The 18,520-nt window shown below is 47.0% G+C and overlaps 1 protein-coding gene across 11 annotated transcripts in view; it reads left to right on the top strand.

Moving 5' to 3' along the window:
* The window catches only part of LYST (lysosomal trafficking regulator), a 58,899-nt gene that overhangs the window by 22,372 nt on the left and 18,007 nt on the right, over positions 1–18,520 (top strand). For 9 of the 11 annotated variants that reach the window (XR_006742605.1, XM_036453551.2, XM_036453550.2 and 6 more), the window contains exons 11-29: positions 276–702; positions 1,695–1,839; positions 2,072–2,245; positions 2,975–3,135; positions 3,922–4,112; positions 4,875–5,120; positions 5,537–5,710; positions 5,900–6,049; positions 7,107–7,244; positions 8,517–8,715; positions 9,384–9,515; positions 9,669–10,281; positions 11,594–11,771; positions 12,408–12,577; positions 13,747–13,977; positions 15,050–15,216; positions 16,033–16,182; positions 17,176–17,337; positions 17,985–18,176. Coding sequence is in view for 10 of the 11 variants with exons in the window: in XM_036453551.2 (XP_036309444.1) it covers positions 276–702; positions 1,695–1,839; positions 2,072–2,245; positions 2,975–3,135; positions 3,922–4,112; positions 4,875–5,120; positions 5,537–5,710; positions 5,900–6,049; positions 7,107–7,244; positions 8,517–8,715; positions 9,384–9,515; positions 9,669–10,281; positions 11,594–11,771; positions 12,408–12,577; positions 13,747–13,977; positions 15,050–15,216; positions 16,033–16,182; positions 17,176–17,337; positions 17,985–18,176 (4,000 nt within the window). In the remaining variant the exon portion in view is untranslated. The remainder of the gene's footprint in view (positions 1–275; positions 703–1,694; positions 1,840–2,071; positions 2,246–2,974; positions 3,136–3,921; positions 4,113–4,874; positions 5,121–5,536; positions 5,711–5,899; positions 6,050–7,106; positions 7,245–8,516; positions 8,716–9,383; positions 9,516–9,668; positions 10,282–11,593; positions 11,772–12,407; positions 12,578–13,746; positions 13,978–15,049; positions 15,217–16,032; positions 16,183–17,175; positions 17,338–17,984; positions 18,177–18,520) is intronic. The other 2 variants (XM_045587053.1, XM_045587054.1) reach the window with 2 other exon arrangements.

Here is an 18,520-nt window from a genome sequence, read left to right as displayed (position 1 = left end):
CCAACTCATAACTATCAATCAGTTTGTACCATAAAAAGCATTTAAATCTCAAACAACCACAAGAGATAACACATTTTAATAATGAAGTCTCATATTTTATCTTAACTATATAAAAAATGAAAGTGTAATGACATAGTAGATAGGAGGTGTTTAGACAGGAATGCTGATATGTGTATGGGTATGTTTGTGTGTTCATTTGTAACCTGAATTTCAGGATTATTAAGTCCCTGGTATAAAATTATTGTAATGTTTCATTTGTTTTTCTTGTTCTCTAGGAGATTCTTCTCCTGGGTGTTCTGAAAATTGTTGAAAGTGATGTTGCTGTGAGCCCTTTACACTATCTGACCTTCCCCTTACTGCACACTCCGAACCTAAGCAACGGCATCTCATCACCCAAGTGCCCGGGGATCCTCAACAGCAAGGCCATGGGCCTGCTGAGAAGAGCACGCGTGTCCTGGAGCAGGAGGGAGGTGGACGGGGACAGCGTCCCCCAGCAGCTGCTGTCCTCCTGGCACGTAGCCCCCATGCACCTGCCCCTGCCGGGCCAGAACTGCTGGCCGCACCTCGCGGAGGGGTTCAGCGTCTCCCTGTGGTTCAACGTGGAGTGCGTCCAGGAAGCCGAGAGCCGCCCAGAAAAGCGAAGGAAGATCAGGAGACGAAGGAAGTCGTTAAGTTTACGGGACAGTAGTTTCGATGGAGCAGGTATGGCGACCGTGTTGTTGTCTGTTATACTCGGCTTTTTCGGGTGGCAGTTTTGGTTGTAGTTTACCGTGGTGACATCACAGTTGGTCAAATCATTCCTGCAATTCGTCTTCAGTTAGCATATATTTTATTTTATTTTATTATTCTTTTATATTCTTTATTGATGATACTACTACAGATATCCCTATTTTCCTCACCTTCGTTTGCTTCCACCCAGCCCCTGTCTCCTCCTGCAATTCCCCTTTCCTCTGTCACTCCGTTGTCTGTGTCCATGGGCTATGCAGATATGTTCTCCGGCTAATCTTTCACCTTCTTTCATCCCCCTCCCCTCTAACAGCTGCCAGTTTTTCCCATGTATCCAGGCCTCTGTTTCTATTTTGTTTGTCAGTTTATTTTGTTCATTAGATTCCACAAAGAAGTGAGATCACCTGATATTTGTTTTTCTGTGACTGGCTTACTTCACTTAGCATTAAAAGTTATTAAGTATTTTAAAATATATGATAACTGGAAGAACCATTTAGTAACTTTTAATGCACTCATTTACTATTTCACTCCCGGTGCTTATTTTGGAGTTACTTAATATCTAAACTTTGCTTTTGTTTAAACAGGCCATTCTGGGTAAATAATTTGCTACAAGTAAACAAGCATGCTTTCTTTCTCTATTTTCAAATTCACTTTTCCACCCAGTTTTTATCAGCTGCTTTGCTGACCATTGTTTTTTTTTGTTTGTTTTTTTTTAAAATATATTTTATTGATTTTGTACAGAGAGGAAAGGAAGGGAGAGAGATAGAGAGTTAGAAACATCAAAGAGAGAGAGTCATCGATCAGCTGCCTCTTGCACACCCCCTACTGGGGATATGCCCGCAACCAAGGTGCATGCCCTTGACCGGAATCGAACCCGGGACCTTTCAGTTCCCAAGCCGACGCTCTATCCATTGAGCCAAACCGGTTTCGGCAGCTTTGCTGACCATTCTAACCTGTTTCTTTCCTAGAGAACGACAGGTCAGAAGGCGCCGAGCACGCACATCCCGGCGAGAGGCTCCTAGAAGGAGGCTGCATCCACATGGTCTCCTTGGGATCCAAGGCGCTGATGATCCAAGTGTGGGCTGAGCCCCCCACAGGCACCTTCATCTTCCGGTAACTCCCATCCCCCATCCTATGGACAGGTCACGTGTTTCAGCGGTCCATGGAATACAATAACCGAGCAGGTTATGGCATAAAACAAAGACCTGTTGACTTTTTCCGTGAGCTTAAAAACAGAACTGGCTTTCAATTTCACTCACACATCTACACTTGTAGCTGTACACGAGCTAAAGACTGAGATCCGAAATTCCACATTTGCAGCTTGTACCTTCTCCCTCCTCTGCAGCCTGTGTGTGGATTCAAACGACGATGCAAAAGCTGTTTTACTGGCTCAGGCGGAATCACCGGAGAATGTCTTCCTCCCAAGCAAATGGCAGCATCTAGTGCTCACCTACTCCCAGCAGCCCCAGGGGAAAAAGAGCCTTCACGGGGAAGTCTCCATGTGGGTCTCTGGGCAGAGGTAGGAAATGTTTTTAGTAAACACTTGTTCACCTCGGTTACAGTTTTATGGAACACTATCGATCAGATCCCTATGTTAACATAGGGACCTAGGTCAGAGCTGGATATTTTCCTATTTATCACTTCCTTACAAAAGCAATTTCCCATAGAAGTAATTGTTAGAAATTAACATCTGGGTTTAGGGGAGCAATAAAGAAATGTGGGCATTTAGACATTTATGTGGAATATATTTTACATCAAGGCACTATAGTTTTGTCTTTCAAGCCCATATATTATAAAATTAGCCCAGAAGGATTATTTTAATTGACCAATGGCTTTAATACCTAAATTAAAATTAGGGATTCAGATAAAATTAGAATGACTAGAGAAAAATATAAGCCCACTTATTTCTGCATTACCTGAAGGAACTTTTTTTGCTATTTGATACAAGTTAGTGGTTTAATCTGTTCACCGAGCCATGAGCAAGTGACCAAGGACAAACATATTATTCTGTTGCTTGAAATTTGACACTGTCTTTATCACATTTAGAACTAACATAGAATGATTTCTACAAATAGTACACTTAAGAGGCCATTTTAATAATATAGCATTTAAAAACAACATATTAATGTTTTCTATTAATTTATACTTGATTAACAGCACACAAATCTGATAAGAAAATATAGTACATAGTGAATACTTAGTACTTAGTCCTCACTGAAGTGATTGATCTAACTTTGTTTTGATGTAGGAAACCTGATGTTACTTTGGATTTTATGCTTCCAAGAAAAACGAGCTTGTCGTCGGATAGCAATAAAACCTTCTGCATGATCGGCCATAGTTTGTCATCTCAGGAAGAGTTTCTGTCTCTGGCTGGAAAATGGCACCTGGGAAATTTGCTCCTCTTCAATGGTACATTTCCCTTCAAAGCATTTCCTAATTTTTCTTTCTGATAGCATGTGCTAAACTAAGTAAACTATCCTGGATAAAATATTAATCACTCTGTCTTTACTTGTACTTAATAAATACTGTATTTCCTTGATTTCGATATGACTTTTAAGATATTTTAACATTTTTATAATCTAAATGTTTCTTATAATCATTATGTACATTTAATGCAGCAGTACACAGCCTACTCACTACCCCCCCCTCCCAAGAATGAATCTTATCTTAAATCAACTTTATTTTGTAATCCTAGAAAACGCAGTATTGTGACAGGTAAACTTAGAATGGTTGCCTCTTTTATAATTTCAGTATATTCTATAAAAATAGCAACATTTAGGGAAAAGAAATATATGGTTTAAAAAGCACATCTGACTAAAAGTACTAAACCTGACTCATAGTAGCATTCAGACCTGTTTATTGAATAGTTGGATGAGAGGAATAAAGATATCAAATCATTTCATCTTAAAAAGGAATCTACTGAGGTATACCTTTCCATGGATTGAAAAAAATTAAAAAAAACCCTGTTTTCTATTTTAAGGAGCAAATAGAAACTTCATTATTTAATTTTATCAAGAGCTAACTTTGTATATATTAATTCATCTTCCATCAATTTGGAAATTGAGGCTTTAGTCAACTTTATAAGATACAGTAAACAGCTAAAAGAATCTGGCATAAAAATAGTTGTTTTCTTGCTCTTTGTGGAAAATCCCGGTTGGAATGTTTTGAATCAGTAACTATCTTTTTGCTGTCCAGGAGCGAAGGTTGGCTCCCAAGAGGCCTTCCACCTCTATGCCTGCGGCCCCAGCCACACCTCCATAATGCCGTGTAAGCATGGCTCGCCTGCGACTGACTACTCCAAATACATCAGCAAAGACATTCTGCAGTGCGACCAAATCAGAGGGCTCTTCCTGACCAAGAACGATGTGGACATTGGTCTCTTAATTGTAAGTTTTCATTCTAGGTTTAACTTTATAGTAACTACACATATGTATGTTTACTACAGTATATTGTTGTGTTCTGTTTTATTATTGTTGTTGTTATTCTCTTACTGTGCCTAGTTATAAATAAAACTTTATCAGAGAAACGTGTGTATAAGAGAAAACACCGTGCATATAGGGCTCAGTACGGTCCGTGATTTTAAGCATCCACTGGGGGTTCTGGGGTACATGCTCAGGGGTCAGGTGACCGGGAGCCAGAAGCTGATCGAAGTTCCTGTCTGCCCGAGAGAAACACTGAAAGTTCTATTTGGTTTTAGTTAAGTGGGCTGATGGTCTGGGATTTTATTCTCATATAAAGCAACCTCTGATCTTAGAGTCACTTTTATTTTTTAAATGTTAGTAAGTTGATTGAGGTGACATTGGTTCATAAGATTACCTGGATCTCAAGTATAATTCTATAATACATCGTCTGTATAGTGCATGTGTTACCTTTACATTCAAGCTCAGGAGCAGACTGAAAAGAAAAGAATTGCATACATTGATCCCAAGTTCCCATCTCATGGGGTTGGGATGGTATAATTGTAATGTTTATGTTGGTAGGACAGTGGCTGGCATGGGCATGCAGTGGGTGTGGGTAGCTCTGGCTGTTGTCAGTGGTGACAGTGAGTGTAACGATCAAAGCCGGAGCCTCAGTCTGGAGGACTTCCTTGCTATTCGCCAGCTGTCTAAGCTCTGCTTCCTTCCTGAGGGAGACTGTCTGTGTTTCAGGAGAGCCTTTCGGTTGTCTACACGGCGAGCTGCCCCGCTCAGTACACCATCTACGAGCCGGTCATCAGGCTTAAAGGGCAGGCCAGAGCCCCGCTCTCCCAGAGGCCCTTCAGCTCCAAGGACGTGCAGAGCGTCTCGCTGGAGCCCCACCACCTGAGGAGCCTCCGGCCCAGCGAGTGCGAGACCCTCCAGGGCATCCTGCACGAGATCGGGGGCACCGGGATCTTCGTGTTCCTCTTCGCCAGGGTAGGAGCCCCCGCTTTTATTTTATTTTTAAAAACTATATTTTATTGATTTTTCACAGAGAGGAAGAGAGAGAGATAGAGAGCTAGAAACATCGATGAAGAGAAACACCGACCAGCTGCCTCTTGCACACCCCCTACCGGGGATGTGCCTGCAACCCACATACATGCTCTTGACCGGAATCGAACCTGGAACCTGGGACCTTTGAGTCCGCAGGCCGACGCTCTACCGCTGAGCCAAACCGGTTTCGACTGAGCCACCGCTTTTAATTCCACCTGAAGAGAAGCGTGCTGTGATTGATACATGTCGGGGTTTCTTTCTGGTTACAGAAAAACTATACATCACCTATGTTACCCTTTTTAAGATTAGAAAACTTTTACTCTCAGCAAATCAGAAAAAAACGTACCCATTTCTTTTAGGTTGTGGAGATCAGCAGCCGTGAAGAAACTCAAGCGTTGGCTCTGCGCGTGCTCCTCTCGCTGACTAAGTACAACCAGCAGAGGATGCGGGAGCTGGAGAACTGCCACGGGCTCTCCATGGTGCACCAGGTGCTCACCAAGGCGAGGTGCACCGTTGGCTTCCACATCCTGAAGGTGCGTCCTCGCGGAGTTGACTCTCGCGCTGTCCCGGGCAGTGAGATACTTGATGAAATTTAGAATTACCCAGCGGTGTCCCTTTGAAGTTAATGTTGTGATTGCTCAAGTTGAAGGCTTAATGCTTCTGTGGAATTTTGGGGCGAACCCATCATTAACGCATCCTGTGTTGGTGCGAATTGCCCATAGACCCTTCTGGAAGGTTGCTGTGGGGAAGATCTCCTTCGTGCCGACGAGAACGGCGAGTTCACGTTAGATGTGGAGTCGAAGGCTATCATCCAGGACATTAAACTGCTCGAGGAGCTGCTGCTCGACTGGAAGGTCTGGAGGAAGGCAGAGGCACGTGCTTACGGTTTCCTTCCGGGGAAAACGCGCGGCAGGGGCTGAGCCCGCTCAGTGCCGAGCGCCCAGGGCACGCAGTGTTACCGCATCGGGAGCTTCTCCTGTGCCTGCCTGAGGCTGGGCTCATTCCTCCCTCTCCCTCCCCCTCCCTATAGCCAGCACCCCACCTTCCGTGTCTGTGCGTTTGGCTACTGGAGAGACTTCATGTCAGGGGAATCATTCTGTATCTTTTTGTGCCTGGCTCGTCTCCCTTAGCATCATGTCTTCAGGCCCCATGTTGTAGCACCTGGCAAGGTTTCTTCCCTTGTTAAGACTGCAAAGTGGTCCAGTGTGTGTGTCCCACATTTTCTTTATCCATTTATCGGTCGCTGGACATGTGGGGTTACTCCCCCATGTCGGTGACTGTGCGCAATGCTGCAGTGAACATGGGCGTGCAGGTGCCCTGCCACGTCCTGTGTTCAGTGTGTTTGAATATGTAAGCCCAGAAGTGGGGGTGCTGAATCAGTGGTGCTTCTGGTTTTCATTTTTGAGGATTCCCCAGACTCTTTTCTGTAAGAGCTGCACCATTTTACCATCCCACCAGCCATGTGGCAGGGTTCCAGTTTCTCTGCTCGCCAACAATGTTATTTTCTGTGTGAGGGGTTGCTGCTTTTTTCATAATGGCCTCTCTGTTGGGTGTGAGGTGACACTGCGTGCAAATAACATTAAGTGCTCTAGCCCAGTGGTCGGCAAACTCCTTAGTCCGCAGAGCCAAATATCAACAGCACAACGACTGAAATGTCTTTGGAGAGCCACATTTTTTAGACTTAAACTTCTTCTAACACCACTTCTTCAACATAGACTCGCCCAGGCCGTGGTGTTTTGTGGCAGAGCCACACTCCAGGGGCCAAAGAGCCGCCTGTGGCTCGCGATCCTTATTTGCCGACCACTGCTCTAGACCATCAGCCTTCCCACGGCCTTCGAGGATGGACAGTATTTTCAAAAAGTGAGCTCTCCCGGGTTGTTGGCTAAAGAGAAGAACATCTTTTCAACGTCACTGTCGCTGTGTCCGCAGCCAGGCGTGTGGGCGGCGCTGCTGGCGGCCCTGGAAGTGCTCATCCGGGCAGACCACCCGCAGCAGATGTTCAATGTCAAGCAGCTGCTGAGGGCGCGAGTGGTTCATCACTTCCTGCTGACCTGTCAGGTTCTGCAGGTACGTCCCTCTTGGCTTCACTCCGGGAGCTTTATTGCCATCGCTTGTGTTTAGTAGCCAATACTGTGGGCTCAGTACTTGTCAGGGGGCTGTTTCTCCCTCCCCACTTCTCTCCTTTCCCGGTGCCCTTCTTCCAGCAAACACTCTGGGGTTTTCCAACCCCTGCCGCTTACAGTTTGTCCCTAACGCAGTGACAAACAAGAGGAACAGCTGCTGAGTATCTGAGATGCTCCGTTAGGTTGGATATAAGGATAATTGTGTAGCCTCTTGACCATCAATAATAGTGAAAGTTTAACTTGTTCTGAGCTTTGCACAGTGGCAGCCTCGTAGCCAGTGAGGTTTGCCTGATGTGTGATGATTGCTGACTAAACCTTGGTCCACATTCTTTTTAAAAAAATATATTTTATTGATTTTTTTACAGAGAGGAAGAGAGAGAGAATTAGAAACATCGATGAGAGAGAAACATTGATCAGCTGCCTCCTGCACACCCCCTACTGGGAGTGGGCCTGCAACCGAGGTATATGCCCTTGACTGGAATCGAACCTGGGACCCTTCAGTCTGCAGGCTGACTCTCTATCCACTGAGCCACACCGGTTTCGGCCTTGGTCCACATTCATAAATAACAACACCACCTGCCCTTCCCCTCGCTCCGGTGCTCTCACTCTGCTCGTGTGTGATTTGTTAGTTTTATCTCGATTATGATATTGCGGTTTATTTCCTCCCATAAGACTCCTGAGGGAAGAGTTGATTACACTACCCACAAGGTGGGCACAGGCCCCTCGCTGACCGAATATTGTTGAGCCGTGTCTCTCAGTCACTGCCTTCGTGTCTCCATTTAGAAACTTGTTGGCCAGTCTGCAGTGAGTTTATCTGACAGTGGAAAGTTTTTCTTCAGTCTTTCCATGTCAGAAAAATAACACATAAATTTGGATATTTCAATATAGAGTCTCACGTCGTATTATTTCTAAAATGCTGACTCTGCCCAGTAGTCAACGGAGGCGCCAAATGCGAACCTGGGCAGCCTGCGTGCCTGGTGGGGATGCTGGACAGCCTTCCCCAATCGCCAGGATAAGGGGCTGCAGTGAAATCACTGCTGGTTTTCATGAGCTCTAATAGCAGAGTTGCTTGAATTGGGAAATGGCAACTCAATGTAATGGTGACTATGGTAGACACAGTTCTATCTTAAAAGGAGTCTCTGGCTTAAATGAAAAATGGAAGTTAAGTTGACAGTTCTCTTTAAATCTAAGAAAAGTTTGGTTTTTATTTTTCCAGGAACACAAAGAGGGGCAGCTTACCTCCATGCCCCGAGAGGTTTGTAGATCATTTGTGAAAATTATAGCAGAAGTCCTTGGATCTCCTCCAGACTTGGAATTATTGACAATTATCTTCAATTTCCTTTTAGCAGTTCACCCTCCTACTAATACTTACATTTGTCACAACCCAACCAACTTCTACTTTTCTTTGCACATAGGTAGGTATAACCATTGTTGGTAGATCTTGGTCTCCATTCTTGTTCTTTCTTCCCTCTTTCTTCCATCCACATTTGTTTGATAGCCATTGAGTGGCCTCTGTGTGGTAGAAACTGCCCTTCTTCCACCTGAGGGCTGTGAAATGAACCAGGCACGGCCTCTGCCCTCAGAGAGCTTAAATGCCAAGAGAGAGGAGGCATAACTCGGACAACAACAACAGGGCAGAAAGCTGATTCAGGTTTAGATTTGTCACGTTCATGTTGCAGTTAAGAAATCCAGCCTTGAAAGGAAGATTAAGCTGTAGCTATCAATTCTAGAGTCATTTGAGGCCTTGACAAGGAGATATATATATATAAAAAAATATAAGAGAGTCCTTTCCTCTGTGAATGGAGAGTCTCCTTAGAGAGATCAGATTAACATAAAAAGTGAGTAAATTTACTGTCCAACTATAGAAACCAAATACACAAGGAAAGCAGTAATGGTCTCACAAAGCTACAGTAAGAGATTGTCCCGGACTCACATGTCAAATATAAAATATATCGTGTTTTTCACTTGGAACATCTTTTGTATTTTTGTAAAGGGTTGCAGTAAGATTTGCTTTTAACGTTACATTTTTGTTTTGCCCCTAAACATGTTACTGTCTCAACGGGTGTGTTTATTCTGACTCCAGATGGCAAGATCTTCCAGGAGAAAGTGGACTCGATCGTGTCCCTGCGGCACTTCAGCAGCGGAGGGCGGGCCGCCCCGGGCCCGGGGCTGATGCCCATAAGTCCGTCCGCCTTCGCCGCGTCCCCGCCCGAAGGTACAAGCCCTAAGAATGCAAGCACAGCCCCGCGCTTAGCTCTGAGTAGAGACCGAGAGAAACGTCGATGTGAGAGACGCGCCTGGACTGGTTGCCTTCTGCAGGAGTCCGACCAGGCGTTCAGGTGGCGTTTCTCTCCTCTCTTCTTCCCAGGACACGGCTCCTCTGGCAGCATCCCCCCACGGACGGGGGCCCGCCTGCAGCGCTGCAGAAGCCTGCCCGCGCTCCCCACGTCCTCCCTCGTGCCGCCCCGGGCACTGGCCGGAGGCTCGGACGGGGGCATCGACAGGTGCCCGGGTGCTGCGGGCAGCCTGGCGGTTCCCCAGCCTGAGCAGTGGCACGCCCCCGGGAGCTCAGAGGCGCTGCAGCAGGCCGAGGAGAAGGAGGAAGCGTCCATCAGCAGCTGCGAGTCTGCAGAGGCCGTCTGCGAGGTGGACGCGGCCCTCCCGAGACCGGCCTCCGCCGGGGACATCCCCAGAGGGCTCGGAGTGGATCAGCAGGAGCTGGAGGCAGAGCCCAGGGCGGACGGGGACAGCCCCGGGGACGAGTCCTGCCCGCGCCGCCCTGACTACCTGCGGGGCCTGGCCTCCTTCCAGCGCAGCCAGAGCACCGTGGCCAGCCTGGGGCTGGCCTTCCCCTCGCAGAGCAGGGCCGCCGCCGTGCGCCGCTGGCCCAGCCTGGTGGACAGGAACGCCGAGGACTGGGCCGGCCTGGCCCTCTCTCCGGGCGATGAGCCCAGCTACCTCCGCGCTGCACACGCCCCCAGGTAGTCACCCATGTCCGCAAGCCGTCCCTCCATGTCTCACTGTTCTTTTGAGAATTCTATGCTTCTAGAAACATCTGTCTTCATTATATCACTTCTTTTTTAAAAATATATATATTTTTTTATTGATTTTTTACAGAGAGGAAGAGAGAGGGTTAGAGAGTTAGAAACATCGATAAGAGAGAGAATCATCGACCAGCTGCCTCCTGCACACCTCCCACTGGGGATGTGCCCGCAACCAAGGTCCATGCCCTTGACCGGAATTGAACCTGGGACCCTTCAGTCCGCAGGCTGACGCTCTATCCACTGAGCCACACCGGTTTCGGCTCATTTTGTCACTTTTTAATATAATGGATATCGATGGCAAACAGAAAGACACCTTTCTCCCTGTTTTAATCCTCCGTAATAACGAATTCCATATTTAACAAAATGCTAAACCATAGAGAGCTCTCAAAGAAAACGGTCTGTAGTTTATCTAATTTGTGGTTATTAGAGAAAAACATTTCAGATCAGGGAAACGATGACTTACTGTTGTTTCCTGAAGCGCCTCGGCACAGCAGACACTGGCCACCTGCCTGACGGCACTGAAGTGCGGCTGGTGCAGAGGAGCTGACTTTTTATCTGGTTTTATTTTATCTTAATTTTAAATTATCTTTATTGATTTCAGAGAAAAAGGAAGAGAGAGAAAGAAACATCAATGATGAGGGAAAATCATGGATCAGCTGCCTCCTGCACGTTCCCAACTGGAGATCGAGCCCATAGCACTGGGCATGTACCCGTGACTGGAATCGAACCTGGGATCCTTTAGTCACGGGCCAGTGTTCTACCCACTGAGCCAAACCACTAGGGCTTCACCTGATTTTAAATAGTGCAGAGAGCACCAGCGGCTTCGATGTTGGGCTTCACAGGTGTAGGACAGGAGAGTGTTTCGGAGACTGGATGCCTAAAAGTATTGGTGACAAACCTGATGGTAAATCTGTGAATCGCAGTTCAATCAGGAAGCATTTCAAATGTTGACATTAAGAATGTTTCACACGTTAAAACCGCTCAGTCACGTTCCACATGGCGACAGTGTAGGGCAGTAAGCGATCACAGGGACGGCCGTGGGTTCCAAACGCTGCGGGTGCAGGGCCCACAGCCCGGATGTGTGTGGTTCCCTAGGCGATAGCGGGCTGGCATCACTCACGACGGTTTCTCAGGACGCCTCCCGGCGGGCGGCCAGGCGGCTCAGGACCGTCCGCATCCCGATTCTCAGGGAAGCCGCGGGGCCCTGGCCTCCGGGCCGCGGTGTGAGAGCGCGCCCGCCCTGTTGCAGGGCCCCGGAGGACACCCTGGTCCCCATCTGCTGCGGGCTGTACGAGCTCCTCAGCGGTGTGCTCCTCATCCTGCCGGACGCCATGCTGGGGGACGTGATGGACAAGCTCATCCAGGCCGAGGCGCTGCTGGTGCTGGTGAACCACCCCTCCCCCGCCATCCAGCGGGGCGTTGTCCAGGTGAGGGCGCGTGCGTGTGGGAAGCAGAGCCCGTCACGCCGTGAGCGAGCGGGGTCACTGGGGAGGGGGGGAGGCGGCACCTTCTCCGCGAGGGGCACCGAGGTCCGGGGAAGGGACGGGTTCCTGACACGGGCGCCTTGTAATGACACGGGGAGGCGGGACAGGAACAGGTTAGACCTGGCGGCCAGGGGGATGGCTCCTGGGCTCTGAGCACGGATCCAAGGAAGAAGCGAGTTCGGGAGGAAAAGAATTAGTTTGGTTTTCCGCATGTCCTCTTTAAGATGCCGGGGGGGGGGGGGGGGGGGGGAATGGAGGCCTGTGCTTAGGGTACATACTGTGCCAGACGTCTAGAAACTGGTCCAGGTGCTACACGCAGGCCGGGAGAGAGAGCGCAAACCTGTGGGCCGATATTTCCCCTTCAGAATTGGGCGCATACATTCTGAAGGCGGCCAGTCCACCAGGTGTCACGTTAAGCTAAAAAGTGTCCCCTTTCGCTATGGAGATGGCATTGTCCTTAGCTTTCTATGTTCTAGAACGTGAAATTGAGCGGTAACTTACAAGCGCAACACCTGTCTGATGCGTACGCACTACATAAAGTCCTCATGCATTCTTTAACGCGTCTTCCTCTCCCCCCAGCTGTTAGATGTGTATTTCAACAGAGCCTCTAAGGAGCAGAAAGATAAGTTTCTGAAGAACCAGGGCTTTTCCTTGCTCGCCAACCAGCTGTACCTCCACCGGGGGACTCCGGAGCTGCTGGACTGCTTCATAGAAATGTTCTTTGGTCGACACATTGGCCCCGATGATGAGTAAGTGGGTTCTTTCCTCCACCGCCATTGAGGCTCTTTTGTCCTCAATGGAAAACCTAAGGAACTGTCTGTATCAAAAGCACGTGGTCTTCCTTTGTATTTCATTCACTAGCTGGGGACTAGACAGGTGGATGGGTATAAAGGAAAGAAAGTGGGAGTGGAAATTAGGCATCTCTGTTCTCAGGGGGCGGTCCCTAACCGAAACAGCAGAGGATGCCAGGGTCCCTGGAGAGGCCCCTCCCACCCCTTGCCTTCAGGCTGTCTGGGGGCGGAGCCATCCCTGGCCTGGAACCCCTGGGGCACTGATGCTGAGCTCTGGCCTGGCGCAGTGCTGAAGGATTGGCAAACAAGCCCAAAAGTGAAAGAACACTTTCTTCCAAACCAGAAGTTTAGCAGGAAAGTTAAACTGTGATTTCTATCTATGATAGAGAGAAATGAGTGTCTCATTATTGTTATTATTATTATTATTACTAAAGGTCCAATGCATCGGCTGGCCCTGGCAGCCTCAGCTTCGTCTGGAAGGTCTTCTGGCTGCTCGGTCTAATTAGCATATTAGCTGTTTATTATAGGATTATTCAGTAGACCGGTTCAGGCCTGGTGGACTTGCCTTATTGCCGTCAGGAGAACAGAGCAGAGCTTTTCATGTGTGCACAGCTTTGGGCTCTTCCAGAGCGGTTCTGCGTCATCTCATTTGATTCCCACAACGGCCTTGAGGAGAATGGCAGAGATCACCGCCTGTATTTGACAGATCAGGAGAAGAGGCACAAAATGCTTGAATAGTCTCCCTTCGTGACTGAAGCAAATCGTACGGGGCAAGAGGTCCAGACTTTTTGCTAGACCTCGGTTTACTAGCTCATGTCTGTCAAATGCTGTGGAACTTTATTATTATTTTCTTCTGCACTTGTTATAGTGATAACGAAGGGGCCGATGGATGAATTGAAGTGAGTCCGATAAAACTATGAAATTATTTCTGTGTTTCATTTGTGCAGGACAGACTTCTAACAACACCTTTTATCTTATTTTCGGAGGGGTCTATAACCTAAAACAAGATGAACCACCCATGTTCCACACATTTATTTTATAGCCTCAAAATCAAAACGGTCCTTATCGCAATCACTTTCCTGCTTTCGTGGCTAATTGTGCTCTTACCTGTGCATTACTTATTGTAGGTTTGATCAGGAAGACGTGAAAAACCTGGGAGTGTTCCAGAAGTGGGCTGTCATTCCTGTCCTAGGGCTAATAGAGACCTCTCTGTATGACAACACGCTCCTGCATAACACTCTGCTGCTCCTTCTCCAAATACTGAATTCCTGTGCGAAGGTCGCAGACATGTTGTTGGATAACGGTCTTCTCTATGTGCTGTGTAACACGGTGGCAGCCCTGAACGGACTGGAAAAGAAGTAAGTTTTAAATCATCATTTGAAGCCACACCTGATAAATATTTCAGAAATGGAGAACTTCAGTAATAGGTTACAGTAGAGCATCTGGTTTTCCATAATGCTCTCGGAGAACTTTTTTCTTGCAAAACATTAAGTAAGATTAAGTTTGGAGGGGACATAGTGTCCATCATTTTCAGCAAAGTTTTGTAATAAGAAGATATTAATATGACTTTTTAGGGGCTTAGAACCCAAAGACAAGTTGAAAAAGTAGGTTTACAATTGTTCATATGGAAAATAATATAATAATTAAGAAATGCTAATACGATAATTAACTGTCATGCACTCACAACTGTAAACCTACTTTTGCCCCACCCTGTATATTTACCAAGCTTCCACCATAGTCTTGTAAACATTACTGTGCCATCAGAAGCAGGAGCTTGAGGATAGTCAAGTGACGGCCATACAGCTAGTAATGTGTGTGAGATTCAGAGAGTTAATCAATGGATCCAAGTTCATCTCTGAGAAGCCTTCTCAGAACGTTGCTGTTCATACCTGTGAACTCTCTGCCTTGGTGTGGGCTGAGAGCCTGCCGGTCTCTTCCCAGAGGAGCTCCTGTTAACTTGCTTTATTTTTGTTTTGCTTGCTTTTTGTTTTAATACATTTTTATTGATCTCAGAGAGGAAGGGAGAGGGATAGAGATGGACACATCAATGATGAGAGAGAATCATTGATCGGCTGCCTTCTGCCCGACCCCCACTGGAGATTGAGCCCACAACCTGGGCATGTACCCTTGATCGGAATCGAACCCAGAACCCTTCAGTCCCCAGGCCGATGCTCTGTCCACTGAGACAAACCAGTCAGGGCTTAGCCTGTGTTTTTTATACTTTCCACGTTTATCTCTTTAATTGCCTGGTTCTTTGCAAGACAGTCAGCTTTTTGACAAAAGTCAGCATGTGTCCTCACGTGTCAGTTTTCAGCCTGCAGGTCGTGTCGCCCGCCCCAGGGTGAGTGTGGGTCAGTGGTGAGTGAACGCACGCTGGCGGACCAGAACTAACCGTTCTCTCTGTCTTAAATCCTCTCTCTGTTTCTCTAGCATTCCTTTGAACGAATACAAGTTGCTTGCTTGCGATATACAGCAACTTCTCGTCTCCGTCACAATTCACGCTTGCAGCTCCGCGGGCCCCCAGTATTTCAAAGTGATCGAAGACCTCATTGTGCTGCTTGGGTATCTTCAAAACAGCAAGAACAAGAGGACACAGAGTAAGGTTCCTCTTTATGAAGTTCGGGGGGCGTTGTATAGTAGCAAAAAAGCTTATTTGAACTGAATCGCTTTCTTCTTGGAAACTGTTTTACTGAAAGTTTAATTTTGTGATGATATGGATCAGCTCTAAAAAGAAGCCTTTTTAAGTGATAAAAATAAAGAGTGGTGCCTCTATGTAATTAGTGGCTGGCAGCATATTAAAAGAAGCCACTGATTTTTCTTACCAAGTAGACTCAAAAGGCTTATATTGAATAATAATGCCCTTTTAGTTTGCTTTAAAGGCAAATCTTAAAGAGAGTATGAAACAAAAATGTGAGAATTTCTGGTTAAACGTTTACCTTATCTATTAAAAAGTTTGGTCTTTAAAACAATTACATAAAATAAAATAAATGTGTGGGATAGTATTTTATAGCGACCATTTGGAAATTTGCCTTAAAATTGCTTTGAAAGACAATTTAAAAATGTTTACTACCATCAAGAACCCATGTTGATTTAAAATTTTTGAAAATATATTTTTATTGATTTCAGAGAGGAAGGGAGAGAGAGAAAAACATCCATGTTGAGAAAGAATCACTCATTCGCTGCCCCCCACTGGGGATTGAGCCCACAACCTGGACATGTGCCCTTGACCAGAATCGAACCTGGGACCCTTCAGTCTGCAGGCCGATGCTCTACCCACTGAGCTAAGCCAGTTAGGGCTGATCGAAATGCTTAGTTCTGATAAAGCACTATTGACAGTTTCAATGCCGTGTAAATACAGAAAGCAGAGTTGACAGCCACGTAGCTTGCAGACACTGTGCTGCCTGTGTTTCCAGGCATGGCCGTCGCGCTGCAGTTCCGCGTCCTGCAGGCCGCCCTGGAGTTCATAAGGACCACCGCCAACCACGATGCCAACAGCCTCCCCGAGTCCTCCCCGGCTCCTCCTCCCCATCACACAGTCTTCCCGAAGCGCAAGAGCATTGCTGGTGAGTGTTAAATTGCAGGCTGCTGGGCTCTCCTGCGTTCCGACGCTATTCACGTTTTTAAATGCTGTCAGTTTAGGAACTTAAGCTGTAACTATGAGGGAAGTGTTCCTCCAGAAGAAGCTGCTCGCTGCTTTCTGCGCTGAGCTGTTCCCATGCAGTTACTCCGAGCACCTGCCACGTGCTAAGCACTGCGTTCAGTAGAAGGTGCACTGACTTAAAGGCAGACACAGCATCTGCCCTGGCAGAGATGATGAGCGAGTAAACAAGTGTAGTGAGTCTGTAACAGGGTGGCAGCTAACATCAGGAGTCAGGGAAGTGTCTGTGGAGGTGAGATTTGAGGTCTTAAAGGACACAAAGGCGACAGGAATGGAGGGATCAGAAGTCATGTGTCCCAGGCAGAGGCGGGGGTGGTGGTGGGGGGTAAAGAGGGGAGCTGAGGCCGGAGAAGAGAAGGAAGCTGCTGTCCCACTGCCAGGTCAGCCTGCGCCAGTCTCACTGCGGGCACCGCTGCCATGTCATCCCGTGTCAGTCTGACTGCCAGGCATGTGCTTCCACTCATCCCACCACCCAGCAAACAAGGCCCTGTGGTGCAGACATCTTTCCATGGACATACACATAGAAAGAACACACAAATGTTCCTTGTTTAACAAGTGCATCCTCTGTGATATTGATTTGCTGCAACAGTCTTTCCTAACTTCTACCAAGCAACAAAGGTGTTACTGCTTTTTTACTTTTCTGGTTTTGCTATTATAAAAAAAAACAACATTGTTTTTATTTGCTTCATTTTTTGTCTCCAAGGTGACTCTACCCAACAAAATGTAATAACTAAAAATACCGATTATCTGAAAGAGTAGACAATCTAAAATGCTATTAAAATATTTAAATATCTTACAGGATGAGTCATTAAAACTTACCGTGTTTTAGTATGTGTAAGTCATATTTAGAGAGGTCGTTTATGGAAACTGATCTGTGTCTTCATAATCTAAAACAAAGGTTCAATTCCGGCGAAGGGTGCCGCTCTTCCTCCCCTCCCGAGACGCCATTTTCGTTCCTACGGTCACCTCCCGATGCTCTCCTCCTCCCGTGCGTTCAGGCGAGACTCCTTCCCTCCAGGCTCTTCCGGATCCGCTCCCGGGGTGGCCCCTCTCGGAGCAGGTGCAGTGGCACTGCTGGATGCCAGCTCTCCCGTCCCCTGGGGAAGCACTGCTCCGGAAATGCTCTTGGGATTGAATCCAAGCAACACATGTGCGGCAGATGGCTCACAGCAAATCACCGGGGTGGTGCTCACCTTTCTGATCTCCTCACCTTCCCTCCGACTGATTTCTGCTGTGTCACTGTGTACACTTTCAGAACTGTTTTACCAAGTTCAGCAGTGGCAATCATCCAGAAATAGTAATGTTCTTACTAAAACACATGTGCTTGATAAATCTGTTGATTGTCTTAGGATATGAGCAAGTGCAACAGTACTTGAAAATACTTTGTCAGAACATTCTGAGCTACTTGTATGTGTCCTCCTAATTCCTGGAGTTTTTTAGGAAACTCAAATCTTGCCGAACAGTAGCCATCCTCCTAAGCGAGGTCACCTGGTCCCGCGTCCTTAGTTAGGATTCTGCAGTCGGAAGTACTGTCGCACTTCTTCAAAGAGGGGGAGCATTGCTTTCTCAGAATCACTCTTTCCTGTGAAAATTAACTTCGCGTTAATAAGATCTGTTCACTTTCCGATGATCGAAAAGGGGCAGCAAAACTAGTTTCCTGGCTCTTGCTAACTCTGGCACCTGCTGTTTTAATGGATGTATTTGCAGGTCCTCGGAAATGTCCCCTTGCTCACACGGACCCCTTCCTGATGCGCATGCGCTCGGTGGCGAGCGATGAGCTTCACATGATGATTCAGCGGAGGATGAGCCAGGAGAGCCCCTGGCAGGCGAGCGAGGCCGAGCTGGTGCAGAGGCTGCAGAGACTCACCGTGCTGGCGGTTAACAGAATTATTTACCAAGGTGAACGTTGTTCTGTTACACGTGTGATATAATAACCGAGAGCAGCCACTGAAAAGCTGTGCCAAGAAATGCACTCAGAAGCGCTATAGATAAGTCAAAATGAGATTCTTAAAAAAATTAGCAAATAATCTCAAGAAGGCAGGAAAAAAATACACAGTAATTGTTAATCAGTACTAGGAAAACCATACATTCAAGATTTTTAAAAAAAAATACATATATTTTTATTGGTTTCAGAGAGGACGGGAGAGGGAGAGAGAGAGAGAGAAACATCAGTGATGAGGGAGAATCATTGATTGGCTGCCTCCTGCACGCCCCACACTAGGGAACAAGCCCACAACATGGGC

Source organism: Pipistrellus kuhlii, unplaced genomic scaffold, assembly GCF_014108245.1.
Source record: "Pipistrellus kuhlii isolate mPipKuh1 unplaced genomic scaffold, mPipKuh1.p scaffold_m20_p_25, whole genome shotgun sequence".
Lineage (NCBI taxonomy): Eukaryota > Metazoa > Chordata > Mammalia > Chiroptera > Vespertilionidae > Pipistrellus > Pipistrellus kuhlii.
This window is presented reverse-complemented; position numbering and strand designations above follow the sequence as displayed.